The 15,000-nt window shown below is 47.8% G+C and overlaps 2 protein-coding genes across 2 annotated transcripts in view; one reads left to right on the top strand and one right to left on the bottom strand.

The window, feature by feature from the left end:
- Positions 1-13,081, bottom strand: part of dnaaf5 (dynein axonemal assembly factor 5) — a gene marked incomplete at its 5' end in the record, with an annotated part of 39,013 nt that extends 25,932 nt beyond the window's left edge. The window contains 6 exons of the mRNA XM_080841370.1: positions 3,908-4,138; positions 6,895-7,127; positions 10,960-11,078; positions 11,356-11,480; positions 11,777-11,961; positions 12,550-13,081. Of these exons, the coding sequence (XP_080697496.1) occupies positions 3,908-4,138; positions 6,895-7,127; positions 10,960-11,078; positions 11,356-11,480; positions 11,777-11,961; positions 12,550-13,081 (1,425 nt within the window). The remainder of the gene's footprint in view (positions 1-3,907; positions 4,139-6,894; positions 7,128-10,959; positions 11,079-11,355; positions 11,481-11,776; positions 11,962-12,549) is intronic.
- A 1,617-nt stretch (positions 13,082-14,698) lies between these two features.
- Positions 14,699-15,000, top strand: part of LOC308367004 (cAMP-dependent protein kinase type I-beta regulatory subunit) — a gene marked incomplete at both ends in the record, with an annotated part of 75,692 nt that continues 75,390 nt past the window's right edge. Inside the window, one exon of the mRNA XM_080840826.1 lies at positions 14,699-14,872. Coding sequence (XP_080696952.1) covers positions 14,699-14,872 — 174 coding nt within the window. The remainder of the gene's footprint in view (positions 14,873-15,000) is intronic.

Here is a 15,000-nt window from a genome sequence, read left to right as displayed (position 1 = left end):
CTATCGGCTCTCCACATCATCAAGTGCTGCTCGGCCGACAGAGATCCCTCCAGACCCCTTCTTCTTCCCCACAACTTTGAAGATTATTTATATTTTTATGCCTTCTGCTGCTTTTTGTCCAAGTCAAACCACTCTCCTTGCACAAATGCACAAAAACCCGCTCAAGTTCAAAGGGTGTGTGTGTGTGTGTGTGTGTGTGTGTGTGTGTGCGACTGCGTGTGTGTGAGTGTGAGTCTTTAGGTTTACTTTAAAAGAGCGGCATCTGAGTCTGCATTTTTAGGCCTGGTGTTTTTTTTCCTCTTCCCTTCTGAAGTGTGGGCTTGCTGCAGCTGCTTGTCGCGCTGAAGTTATGATGATATTGAAAACAGACGTCTTCTTTCTCTCTGCTCTGAACGTGTGTGATGTGGTGAGCAGTACATTTCTGGGAACCTGCGGTACGTGTGTGTGTGTGTGTGTGTGTGTGTGTGTGTGTGTGTGTGTGTGAGTTTGTGTGTGTGTGTGAGTATGTATGTAGGTGTTCCTATCCAATCGCTCATCATTTTAACAGGCTTTACGACACTGCACAGAGCAGGTCATATGTTGTGTGTGCATCTAAATACGTGTCCATGTGTGTATGTGTGGCGTGTGCGCGTGTGCGTGTGTGTGTGTGCAGTGTGTGTATGTGTTTGTGTGTGTGTGTGCAGTATGCAGGTGCTCTTCTCTCTAGATTCATATTTATGAACGATGCGGTCTGCATCTGTATTCTCCTTCCATCCGTCTCTCTCTCGCTCTCTCTCTTTCTCTCTCTCTGTTTACTCACTGCGCTGCAGGTGCGCCTCCCTCCCTCCTTCCCTCCCTCCTTCCCTCCCTCCTTCCCTGCCTCCTTCCCTACCTCCCTCCCTCCCCTTTCCTCCCTCTCTTTCTCCCCCTGTCCCTACCGCTCTCCTCTCTCTCCCCCTCTATCTCTCCACGCTACTTCAGCAGTCCTCCCTCTCTCTCCCTCTCTCTCCCTCTCTCTCCCCCTCCATCTCTCTATGCTACTTCAGCAGTCCTCCCTCTCTCCCTCCCTCTCTCTCTCTCTCCCCCTCCATCTCTCCACGCTACTTCAGCAGTCCTCCCTCTCTCTCTCTCTCTCTTTCTCTCTTTCTCTCTCTCTCTGAGCAGAGGGCACCAGAGGTCCACCTGCATCTGTGTGGGGGTCCTGCCAGCTTCTCCCCGTGTCTGTCACCAGCCACCCGCTTCCAGCGCCGCATGGCCTTGTGGGTACAGAGAGGCGGGGGCAGTGAGGGACCAGCATGAAGCATGGGACATTGTCAGACACCTCAAAGTGGCTTTTACTGCAGTGATCCAGGAAGAGTGTGTGTGTGTGTGTATGTGTGTGTGTGTGTAAGGGTGTGCGTGTGCGTGTGTGTATGTGTGTGTGTGTATGTGTGTGTGTGTGTGTGTGTGTGTGTGTGTGTGTGTGTGTGTGTGTGTGTGTGTGTGTGTGTGTGTAAGGGTGTGCGTGTGCGTGTGTGTGTGTGTGTGTGTGTATGTGTGTGTATGTGTGTGTGTGTGTGTGTGTGTGTGTGTGTGTGTGTGTGTGTGTGTGTGTAAGGGTGTGCGTGTGCGTGTGTGTGTGTGTGTGTGTGTATGTGTGTGTGTGTGTATGTGAATGTGTGTGTGTGTGTGTGTGTGTGTGTGTATGTGTCTGTGTGTGGGTGTGTGTGTGAGGGTGTGTTGAGATGTGGGGGGGGGATGGGGTAAGGGGGTCAGTGAAACCATGTAAGGGTTGGGAGAAATTAGCAGTTTTTATTATTTCTGTAGCGGGGAGGAAATTCCTCAGGTCCCCGTAGAGAGCGCTGGGTTAGAGGGAACGGGGGTGAGTCAGAGCCGCAGGCCGCTCAGAAAATAGCCACAGAGTCTCATATCAAAGGGCCGGAGAATGTGGGGCGGCCCGCGGGGGGAAGCGGGGGACTGGGGGGTGCCGCGGCCGGCAGCGGTGGTGGTGGTGGAGGCGGCGGGGCTTTTTTTCCACTCCCACTGAAAGACACGATGGGGATGTTTTTCACAAACTCACTCATATTCTCTATCTCTCTTTCTCTTTCTGTCTCTCACACTCACACTGTCTCACACTCACACAGACACTCACACACCCACACACACACACACGCACGCGCACACACACACACACACACACGGTGGTATTCTGATCCCTTTTCTCCACTAAGAGAAAATAAATGTTTTTGGAGCAAGTGAAGGTTAGGGGAGGACATGGCTGCTTGCGTGTGAAGGAGGGCCTCTTCAAAAGATAAACTGCTGAAATAGAAGACTTGAAAAATAGCAAATAGCCAGGAACCAACCCTCCCCCCTCCCCCCCCTCCCCCCCACCATCACCCCTCCCCCCCCACCACCACCCCTCCTGCCCCACTAAAGTCCCTCACTGCACTGGGTAGTGTTGTTGTGTTGTAAAGAGCGTGCAGTCAAGCCTTAAAGCATATAGGCCGTTTGCAGCTTTGATCCGTGCGAGGAGACGGGGCTTCAGGAAACACAAGGACATTGCTGACACGGAGATATGTTTTTTACTGAGTATGACTAAACGTGCCCCTCACTTTATCCCTCACTAAGACGGGGGGGGGGGGGGGGGGGGGGGGACAGGAGGGAAAAAAGGGATCATAGAAGACAGGGGAGAGAGAGAGAGATAGAGAGCGAGAGAGACAGAGAGAAAGAGAGAGAGAGACAGAGCGAGAGAGAAAGAGAGAGAGAGAAAGAGAGAGAGAGAGAGAGAGACAGAGACACTACTCCAGAGGACGGGTCTTCAGTGATGTTGACCTGTCATGACTGGACACTGCATGGCACTCTTCTCCTGAGTGCTGACCTGGGTAGGGGGGCGGGGCAACCCTATGCTTTTGCTATGCCTACAGTGATGTTCTGTGGCTTAGTGGGTGAGGCTGCAGGCTCTTCGGAAAAAGGCCAGCTGTGTGGGTATGTTTGTGTGAGTGTGTATGTGTGTGTGTGTGTGTGTGTGTGTGTGTGTGTGTGTGTGTGTGTGTGTGTGTGTGTGTGTGTGTGTGTGTGTGTGTGAGTGTGTGTGTGTGTGTGTGTGTGTGTGCGTGTGTGGAGAGCTCTCCCAAACACCTTAGGGATTCCTGCTCAGAAACGTCAGCCAAACAGGTGTGTACAAAAGCTCCTGCCATCTCGGCTAACTGTCACATGAAGCATGAACAGGAATAAAAGCTTTATGTCTACATTCGTCATTTGAATAGACTATTGCCAAACACACTTAAACAAATAGTGAAAGAAGAAAAGTCATAAAAAAAAATCTGTGCTACTATAATTCTTTAAATATATAAAAAAGAATCCTTACGAGTAGTACAAACAGCTTAAAGCCACTGGTTTGGATAAAAGTTCAGTAGAACAGACCATAGCCTTCCAGGCCCTGTCTCTCTCTCTCTGTCTCTGTGTCTGTCTGTCCCTTTCTATCTCTGTCTGTCTGTGTCTGTCTGTCCCTTTCTATCTCTGTCTGTCTGTCCCTCTCCATCTCTGTCTGTCTGTCCCTTTCTATCTCTGTCTGTCTGTCTGTCCCTCTCCATCTCTGTCTGTCTGTCCCTTTCCATGTCTGTCTGTCTGTCTGTCTGTCTGTCTGTCTGTCTGTCTGTCTGTCTGTCTGTCTGTCTGTCTGTCTGTCTGTCTGTCTGTCTGTCTGTCCCTCTCCATCTCTGTCTGTCTGTCCCTCTCCAACTCTGTCTGTCTGTCTGTCTGTCCCTCTCCATCTCTGTCTGTGTCTGTCTGTCCCTCGCTATCTCTGTCTGTCTGTCTGTCCCTCTCTATCTCTGTCTGTCTGTCTGTCCCTCTCTATCTCTGTCTGTCTGTTTGTCCCTCTCTATGTCTGTCTGTCTGTCTGTCTGTCTGTCCCTCTCTATGTCTGTCTGTCTGTGTGTGAACCCACCTGCTGGGTCTCCTGGCACACCTCAGGCAGGGCCAGCGTGTCTGCGAGCTGCTGGAGGTGCGGGTGCAGTGCCTCGCCCGAGCTGCCCCGCAGAGCGGCCCTCAGCACCATCAGGGGCACCCAGGGGGCCGAGGGGGAGGTGGAGGAGGCGCTCTCCACGTGAGCCAGCAGGAGCTTCAGCAAGGCCTCGGGACCAACAAACGTCCCCAGCAACTGGGCTGACTCCAGAGACTAGAGAGAGAGAGGGGGGGGGGGGAGAGAGAGAAAGGGATGAAGAGAGAGAGAGCGAGAGAGAAAGTTATGTTTGTATGTTTATATACCACATTGTTTCCATCTATAACCTATTGTTTTGTTTTTTATTTATTTATTTATGTTAATTGTGATTGTACATTTTATGTAAACATGCATTGGCAACGTTGTATTGTATGCAGTCATGCCAATAAAGCCTTTGAATTAAATTGAGAGAGAGAGAGAGAGAATGAGAGAGAGAGAGGGAGAGAGAGAGATAGGGATGGAGAGAGGTTTAACACTCCTTCATTAAACCATTGGCGTACTTTCTCCCATGCTTACACCAGTCAAACATATACAACATTAAAATTCCCTACACACACACACACACACTCACATGTAGTACTCCCCTCCCTGACGCACTTTAAAAACCATCTGCCCATCACCACCAATTACACTCAGCCACCACAACCCCCACACAGCAGAAAGACAGAGAGAAAAAAGAGAGGGACAGAGAGAAAAAGAAAGAAAGAAAGAAAGAAAGAAAGAAAGAGAGACAGAGAGAAAAAAAGAGAGGGACAGAGAGAGAAAGAAGGGACAGAGAGAGAAAGAAAGAAAGAGACAGAGAGACAGAGAGAAAAAGAGGAGACTGACTTCTGCTTCATTAGTTCAGGCTAGCATGTTACCATGGGGCTCCTGCTAATTACAGCCCACGCTGGGATGATTTAAAGCTGGCTGACCTTCGTGCCTGAAGCGACTGCATGGACAACATGAAGAGTTCAACGCAGTTCAGTAGAGCACACGGTCTTGAATTAGTAATCACAACTCACAGCACATTACAACGTGTGTTTGAATATAACAAGAACACGGGGAGGCCATTTGTCTCCACTCAACATTAATTCATCAACATCCCAGCAACCCCGCCTGCCATTGGACAGCTGTGTCCCTGAGCCCTTGCCCCCATTCTAGAGGGCACGGGGACATGGTTGCCGTGGATATGACCCAACAGGCAGGTGTGTCCTGATGTTCAACTTCAAACCCCCTCAGCACACGGGCTTTGATGGGAGGAAGGCGCTGTTTGCTTTTCTTTGGAGCGCCGCCGGTGAAAAAGAATCATGCCGAGTCAGCACAGCAGCGGCCTGCACAGCGGCAATAGAATCAGATAAGTGAAATATTTGGGTTCTGGTGTGTTTGTGTGTGTGTGTGTGTGTGTGTGTGTGTGTGTGTGTGTGTGTGTGTGTGTGTGTGTGTGTGTGTGTGTGGTATCCATACCACTGAATTCACTGGCACGCTGATAAAATCCACAGGTGTCGGGAGACTGACAGCTTTCTGTGTGGACGAAAGGCCTGGAGGGACTAGGGGTTTTGGCCAAGCTTTAGTGCTGGGTCTTCACAAATGAGCCCAAAGCAACTATGCATGACTTGTTGAGAGAGCGGCCACGGCCTTGGTGGGCTGGCATCAACTAAGCCTTTGCTTTTACGATACACACACGCCTAATCAATCTACATCACAGAATGCCACAACAGGTCTGTGGCCCTTATCACTTTCAGTACTGACCCTCATCACTTTCAGTACTGATCCTCATCACTTTCAGTACTGATCCTCACCACTTTCACTTTCAGTACTCACCCTCATCACTTTCACTTTCAGTACTGGCCCTCCCCACTTTCACTTTCAGTACTCACGCTTACCACTTTCAGTACTCTCACCACTTTCAGTACTGACCCTCATCACTTTCAGTACTGACCCTCATCACTTTCAGTACTCACCCTCACTTTCACTTTCAGTACTGACCCTCCCCACTTTCACTTTCAGTACGCACTCTCACCACTTTCACTTTCAGTACTCACCCTCATCACTTTTACTTTCAGTACTCACCCCCACCGCTTTCACCTCTTTAAGTACTCACCCTCACCTCTTTTAGTACTGACCCTCCCCATTTTCACTTTTAAGTACTCACCCTCACCTCTTTAAGTACTCACCCTCACCTCTTTTAGTACTCACCCTCACCTCTTTCAGTACTGACCCTCAACCTCACCACTTTCAGTACTGACCCTCCCCATTTTCACTCTCAGTACTCACCCTCACCTCTTTAAGTACTCACCCTCACCTCTTTTAGTACTCACCCTCACCTCTTTTAGTACTCACCCTCACCTCTTTTAGTACTGACCCTCAACCTCACCACTTTCAGTACTGACCCTCCCCATTTTCACTCTCAGTACACTCACCCCTTTAAGTACTCACCCTCACCTCTTTTAGTACTCAACCTCACCACTTTCAGTACTGACCCTCCCCACTTTCACTTTCAGTACGCACCCTCATCACTTTCAGTACTCACCCTCATCACTTTCAGTACTCACCCTCACCACTTTCACTTTCAGTACTCACCCTCACCACTTTCAGTACTCACCCTCATCACTTTTACTTTCAGTACTCGACCTCCCCGCTTTCACCTCTTTAAGTACTCACCCTGACCTCTTTAGTACTGACCCTCCCCATTTTCACTTTCAGTACTCACCCTCACCTCTTTCAGTACTCACCCTCACCACTTTCACCTCTTTTAGTACTCACCCTCACCTCTTTCAGTACTCACCCTCAACCTCACCACTTTCAGTACTGACCCAAGCATGGATTTGGTCTTTGTTTAATTTGACATTTATTAAGATGTTCCTTGCCAAATACAACCTTCAATTAGCATTTAATTGTAGAATTGTAAACTCCCCAAAACGTCGAGCCCCCCCTCCCTGTCTGTAACTTACAGGTTTGACTACCTCCTTCTCGGGGTCGGCGCAGGCGTGGTACAGTGTGATGAGGACAGGCTGGAGGTGCTGGGTGCAGTGGTCCTCGGCGTGCAGCAGCAGCAGGGTCAGCAGCTGGGCGGTCTTCACCCGCGTGCCCACCAGCCAGTCGCCCATGTCCCTGCTCACCGCCGGCATCAGGCGAGACAGGTTCCTCACCACCAGCTCCCTGCAGCCCAGCCCGGGACGCTCGACTGGAGGACACACACACACACACACACACACACACACACACACACACACACACACACACACACACACACACACACACACACACACACACACACACACACACACACACACACACACACACACACACAATGTTAAGCACATTAATTGTCCAAGTGGTTGAATATGGGGGGGGGGGGGGGGGCTCTGCTCCACTGGGTCACTTTTACAAAAACCTGGACCCTAAGGTCTGTACACATGAACTACGTCACTTTTACAAAAACCTGGACCCTAAGGTCTGTACACATGAACTACGTCACTATTACAAAAACCTAAACGTTGGGGCACTTCTCAAGAACAAGTTTAACTCAACAATTTAAACACCACATGAAGACCAGACAGACCTTACAATGCGCTGCTTAACACAATTATTAACGTGGTAGCCATAAGGAGATTTACTATAGACACTTTCTGGGCACGATACAGTCATTTCACTGAATACATCCAAAAATCCCGTCTTCTGTGATGTAAATAACACAGGATATTACTACTTGAACAACATCAGGTTGACTGGTCTTCATGAAGACCTGGACAACTGCTATTTGTTTGCCTGAGCTAAGCCAGTGCAAACAGTACCTGACGTGGAGAGGACATTACATCACAATGCTCTGACAGACACACAGACATTAAATCACAATGCTCGGACAGACAGACAGACATTACATCACAATGCTCAGACAGACCAGCATGAAAAACGACCTACAGGGGGATGTGTCAAAGAACTGTACCTGATTATTCATGGAGCTACAGTGGGGGTATGCAGTGTAATAATAGTGTGGTTGACACTGAAACTCTAAATTAAAGTGTCTGAAGAAACTGCTACATCATTTTAATACATCTCATTTCATTTCATTTCCTTCTGTTGGAATGGTCAAACATAGTTCCCTGAAGTAATAGAGTACTTGCTGCTTTGACCTCTTTTAGCTACAATTCTGACAGGAATGTGCTTTCTACTGCCTGATAAAATTGGGCACACACAGACACACACACACACACACACACACACACACACACACACACTCACTATGTCACCGTAGAAAGGCTCACCATGCAGACCAGCGGTTGGTGGTGTGATCAAAGGCCGGCTGAAACCAAATCAGCCAAATGTATCAACGCTAATCTCCCGCCAACAGCCTGCCCTGGACTCAAACCACCACAGCACTAATAGGCCATGACTCGTCGAAACCCGTAAGTGCTATACACAAGGTGGGAAGGTGGTAAATGAATGCAAGTACTTTAAGTGAGATCACCGAGTGCCACAGGAAACAGTTAAACGGTTAATGCGCAAGAGGGCCCACCTACAAACACTGACCCCCCCCCTACTTGGGCCCCTGACAGCCTCTGGCCACTGGTGCATGGCCAATGTTGCGCCGTTGATAGTTAATGCCAGTGGTCTGAGTCTTTCCTGTGCAGCTCTTTTACCGTCTGTCTCTCTGACCCTCGTAATGAGAGAGGAAGACAGAGACGAGGAAGGATAAATCACACCCAAACACAACTGACAAGACTAAACAGGCCCCTCAGAGTTAGCTGATAAATGTCTAGCAGTGAACCTCACCGCAGAGGACCGCATGGATTTATGAGTGTCTGTGTGTGTGTGTGTGTGTGTGAGGTGACACTCCCCGACCCACACCCACGCGGTCTTCTGTATACGCGAGTGTGTGTGTTTTTTTTGGAGTTTGTCTACTCTCTGTGTGTTTGACAGGCAAGCGGCCCATGTTTGTGATTACACTGAGTAGAGTGCCTGGGTGTATTGTGCATACATGCTTACCAGAACACTCCTCTGCCCTCTTCACCTGACCTCCAGGCCAGCCCATGTCTGCAAACCCCCCACCCCAAGCCACCCCACCCCGCCCCACACCCCAGCACACATTCCGCCTGTACTCTCCCCCCCTGCTCACGGCCCTCTTCAGAGGGGCAAACCGCTGAGCTGCCCTGCCCTGCCCTGCCCTGCCCTCCCCTACCCTCCCCAAGGAAGCAGATTCCTCAGATGCCAGTGAATCTAATATGCAGTGCAGACAGACCTCTATCCGTTTCAGTCAAACAATGAACTGGTCCAATGATCCCATATAGCCCTCCACAAAAATACCAGCTGTATAAAATTAGTCCCAGTTGAAGGAAGCAGTGCAGGCGGCACAGTGCCCCTGCTGGTGAAAGCCTGTATGTTTCTCCACTCACTGCTTCACCACTTCCTCTGGAAACATCAGGTCTACGCTACAATGCTTCTGAATGATGGACTGATATGATGCTATGAAGAAGACGCCATCTGAAAAACCTTTTTTAAGTTAAACGGTTAATGGGACACACACACACACACACACACACACACACACACACACACACACACACACACATGCACGACAAACATCAACTTTCATTCATCACAGAGGGTGATCTCCAACGCGTCCTGAGAGAGGTGCTTCCTCCGCCTGAGGCTAACCAGGCTAACCAGCTCATTACACCAGCAACTAAGGTTATTAATAAGCGCTAATAAGCACCTGCGCAGACAGATGGCTTCTCTTCTCCCCTCTGTGCCAGCAGTGGGAGCGGGAGCCTGGAGCCTCGCTCGTGGGATCAGGGGGAGGCGTCGGCGTCGGCGTCGGTCGCCCGGCAGGAAGAGTCTCCCCGTCCCATCCTGCCCGCCCCCCTCAGACTCACCCCCGCAGCACCTCTGGGTGCCATCACTCAAAACAGAAGCCCAGTGCAGTTCAGTCTGCAGCCCCACCACTTCAAAGGCTGGTGTGTGTGTGTGTGTGTGTGTGTGTGTGTGTGTGTGTGTGTGTGTGTGTGTGTCCGTGCCTGTGTGTCCATGTGTATGTGTGTGTGTGTGTGTGTGTGTCTCTTCGATTGGCCCATCAATCTCAACCCCTCCCCCTTGTTCCAGCATAATTAGGCTAGAGGGGCCAGCTATCCATCATCCATGATGTCACAATAATGCCAATCGTGATACAGGAGGGGAAAGCTTCACTACCTGGATCAGAGAGGTTCAAAGAGTTGCTGAAACTCCCACACCCAGTGATCTCCCTCAGCTACACGTAGCTGGACTGGAGAGAGGGCAATGGGTTCCTTTCTTAGGGAAGAAACCCGCTCTATCTGTGACAGTTCTGCCTGTTTCACCTACGTGAACCTTTAGGCAGCCCTTTGAGCATCTAATAATAATAATAATAGTTCATTTTTTTAAACCCTTAGCACTCCTAAAAAAGCATGCCTGCCGCAGACTTATAGCGTAATTAACAAAGACTACAGGCTGTGATTCACCACATGAATGCAAATAGAGTAGTAATACATTAGGTACATGATTCTGCAGACAGAGCAGGCTGAGTTTGGGACAATAACATTCCTCTCTGCTATTAAATCTACTGTGAGCTGGTTTTGTTATTCACAAAATGCAAATGGATTAAGTGTGCACATGGAAAGTACACAACAAAAAAAGGATCTGCTTCTTCGTTGCGGTGGATCTAGAAGCATTCTTACAACAGAAAAACGGCAAACTGCACCTTAAACAAATACCCCACCCCACGCATCCATCACACACATTCCTTTGTTGCAGAGGAGGTCACTTGAGGGATAAACATGCACGATCTGACCCAGTTTTTACTTTAAGCAGAACACCCCCCCCCCCAAACACACACACACGACCCAAACACACACACACACACACACACTACCTCAAATGCAGGCCTGTCTGTAGGCAGAGCTGCTCATCAGACAGTGGCAGGACCACTGAAGACTCACAGCCCCCCTGCAGGGTGGACTAATACGTGTGACTGTCTTCAAGAACAGTATGTGATGAAGTCTCACCTCCGGGGGGGTAGAGCGCTGGGGGTGTCAGCAGGAAGTCCATCTTGTCCTTCAGATCGTCCTCGTTCTCCCTCTCCCACTGAGCCCCGACTTGCCTCCACAGGTCTGCCGTCATCTGACTGAGGGTCGCATTTTTCATAGGTTATAGGTCAATCAGCATATGTGTAAGTCATGGGCTATTACTGGATATGGAAAAGAATGGGTGTTATACCTGTGTTTTATGCATATTTGTATGATATTTATGTATTATTACATGCAAAATTATTATATGCATATCTATGTTATATGTATGTATAATTATATGCAAAATTAGAGACAGACACATTGTTAGAGACAGACTACGCAGGAATGGACAAGTGCATGGCTTGAGATGGGGAACGGATGGTTTGTTTTCACCTGATCTCAGGGATTTCATCGTGGTAGGAGCTAAGGAGGAGAGGGATGAGCTTGTGGAAGTAGGAGTATCGATCCCTAAGGTTCAGCAGCCAATCGCCAACCACCAGAGTCACAGCCTTTCGAACCTGCCCAAGACCCACTTCAATTAAAACCAACATCACTGCGCAACAAATCTAACTCGTAAGGCCTTGACTTGACAACTCAAAGTCTTCAGGTGGATAAACTTGACACAGAGAGGACATCTCTCCCACAGACTCTCTCTCTCTCACACACACACACACACACACACACACACACACACACACACACACACACACACACACACACACACACACACACACACACAGCCCAATAAGGAGCCAGTTACCTTGAGCTGATTAGAGTCTCTGCAGTGACACTGTAACAGACTCTATGTACGTACCTGTGGGGAGTTATCAAACAGTCTCTGAGCCAGGTGGGACAACACGTCGTCCACATTCTTGCCAGTGCTGTGCTGGATGACGGCACCTGTGGCCTCAATGACAGCGACCCGCACACGCGAGTGTTGATGCGGGATGGTCTGCATCAGTGGCTTAACCAAACTCTCTGCCTGCATGTGGAAATGCTCTGAAGAGGCAAACACACAACAAACAGCACACACCTGAAACTTCAAGTGGCCCCTTCCAGCATGGAACACATTTCACAATCTGTGGCTGGCAGAGCAACAGACCTGGAACTCTGTCATTAATAAATGATAATATATTTTATAGTGTGTTCTGACCATGTTTATTATCGTTGAGACTTCAAGGCTGCCATGTGTACTAACAGCTAGTGATGGACAGAGCGGTCTCCACGGCTCTCTTTGCCCAAACGCTTCCATGGCAACCAAGAGACACTTACCACAACAAACTGAGCGGCTAATTTCCTTAGCTAACGATGTTACATTGCTAATCTAAATAGGTAAACGGGACTGTCTTTGACACACTTATATTTTGTGATAAATCATAACAGCGATACACAACTTCACAATTCACTGACAAACAAGCAAGCAAGCACGTGCGTTGTAGCGTTAGGAAGCTAGCTGTAGTTTAGGAAACATTGTGTTACAGCTAACGTTACCCAGCTAGCAAGCTATGCTAGCTAGCCTTATCATCATTGGATCCATGTGGCTGGCTGTGTTGCAGGAAGTGACAATTCACCCTTCACATAACATACCTGGGACTGTTTTGGCAAAACTGATGGTACATTTACAACTTTCTCTTTTCGCATCTGGGAATGGGTCCACGATTGTTCGTTGTAAAATCTTCACCATATCGTCAATATACGGAACAAGTCGTTTCCCACATACTTCCACAGTTAGAGAAATCACTTCAAGCATGGACAATCGCAACTCCTCCGCTGGTTCCATTATTTCTTTTCCACCTAGTCTCTGAGAGAGAGCAGGCATTAGATAAGGCAAGGAGTCCTCTGGTTGTGGAACACAACGAATGAAATCTCCAATCATTTGAATGGCAAGTTCTCTGCATCTTTCCATAGGGTCGGAGAGGCATTTCAAGAGCGATTTCAGGAGACTCGCGAAAATCTCCTGTAAAACAACGCTTGACAAGCCCTTGTCTATTGTTTCTTTCTTAATTGTCTCGAGGGCACGTTTTCTTGTGCTTTTGTTGTCTTCATTTAAACAGTTAAAATGCCGAGCCAATGCTTTTAAGACCTCCCCAGCAGCAGCACGTTCATCTCCCGTCGCCATGATGTTACTTCTCTGTTACTGTGACAACCACTCCTTTACGACAAACAAATCGTTTTACGACTAGAAGTTGGTTAAAATGAGAGAAGCAAAAGCATTACGTTGATGACTAAAATAGAAACATTTACATAAAGGAGACCTTTCACATTTCAATACGGAATATAATAACCCAATACCTTTAAAAAAAATCTACTGAAAAAATACGAAATCTACTTTACACAGAAAATAAATGAAATTGTATACTTAGATCAAAATTGTTAAATTTAGACATAGATCTACACGTAGTTCACCTAGCAATCAATTAATTTCGGAATTAACAGAATAGGCCTCTCACAGTCAACATGAAATTGCATAGGATAGGCTATAGGAAAAAAATGTTAAATGAATCTGGTCAACTGGAAAGTAGACCTACAAATGAAACAATCTTAAACTCACTTTGACATAAGATAACTCTTCCAAAATAGCATTTTCCATTTAGTCTTCATGATGCTTGGGGCCATCACCAAAACCTTCCACTGCCCAGTGATCGTGCACACATTCCTCTTCAAACTGAATGACACGACACCACTTAAATATTAACATTGTTCAAAATATCCCTGTAATATAAATTTTGTCACTAGTGTAAACGCACGTTATTGCTTCTGGTGTCAAGAAAGCGGGTTTGCACTGAGTATGAAGCGACAGGTTGACGTCATTGGAACCGACGCAGGGATAAGCGAGCGAAAGCCGAAAGCAGCAGCAGGCAGCAGCATAGGCTACGAGTACCGTTTGCACATCCTTATCCAGCGCAGCCTGTGAGCATCTCCGGTAAATAACGGTAAGCACAGATGTTAAAAGCCAAGCCGCACAACACAGGCTAATTGAGAGTGTTGACATTATATTGTGTTTGTGTGTATGTTTTATTCACTCAGCGATATATGAAATTATAACGACGCTAGCCTGAAGGAAGCTAATTTGTACAGTAAACAGGTGCGGCAATAGCTTACCATCCTTCAGTAATCAACACCTCCTCCGAGGATGCTGACCTTAGAAGGCAATAATCAGAATGAAAGTTTAGTGTCTTATAGTGTGGGCTACGCACATGTATTTCTCGCCGAACCTGAATTATCAGCCAAAATTCAGCCGCAAGGTTACAATTTGTCGGGATTTTTCGAGGTTGCCACTATGGCGGAAGTTAAGCAGGTATGACCTGCCACTGCTTAACATTATAGACAATCGTTGGCTATAATTTGAGGCTAACCGTTTAAGGGGTCCCCATATTGATAGCGTAACTGTAGGCTATGGCTGTTATTTGTGATACTTATTTGTGATAACGACTTTATTCCTAGGCAAGGGGAAGAATGCTATTTATTGCCTTAAAAGGCGTACCTGGTGATGGTGATGTTGATCTAGATGTTAACTTTACAATTGTTGTTTAGTTCACGAGGTGAACAGCACTTCTACGTCAGTATTTTCATGGTAAATTGAATTCAGTGATAATCAGTGATGATCATATTCAGTGATGAAGCAGTGCCATTCAAAACAGTTAGATGTCAACTGACCAAGTTCCTCCTGACTCCTCTTCAAACGTTAATATGCAGAGCTGCCCCTTCTTTCCCCTCCCCTTAGACAGAGAATAAAATGGCCACCTCCTCCTCCAATCTGGAAGAAGATGAAAGTCTGAAGAGCTGTGAAGTTTTCGTGCAGAAGCACAACATCCAGCAGATCCTGAAGGAGTGTATCGTCAACCTGTGCATCGCCAAGCCCGAGCGGCCTATGAAGTTCCTTCGGGAACACTTTGAAAAGCTGGAGAAGGTCAGTGAAAGATTCTTTATTTCCCTCTCATATTTAAATTGAAAAAAAAATCTTTCTGTCTGTTTTTTTTTCTCACTCGGTGCAAGATCCATCTTTATTTGTAAGGAGGAAGTATGCTACTGTTTGTG

Source organism: Sprattus sprattus, assembly GCF_963457725.1.
Source record: "Sprattus sprattus genome assembly, chromosome: 6".
Classification (NCBI taxonomy): domain Eukaryota; kingdom Metazoa; phylum Chordata; class Actinopteri; order Clupeiformes; family Clupeidae; genus Sprattus; species Sprattus sprattus.
Note: the sequence above shows the minus strand (reverse complement) of the source record. Positions and strands in the feature narration are given on the sequence as shown.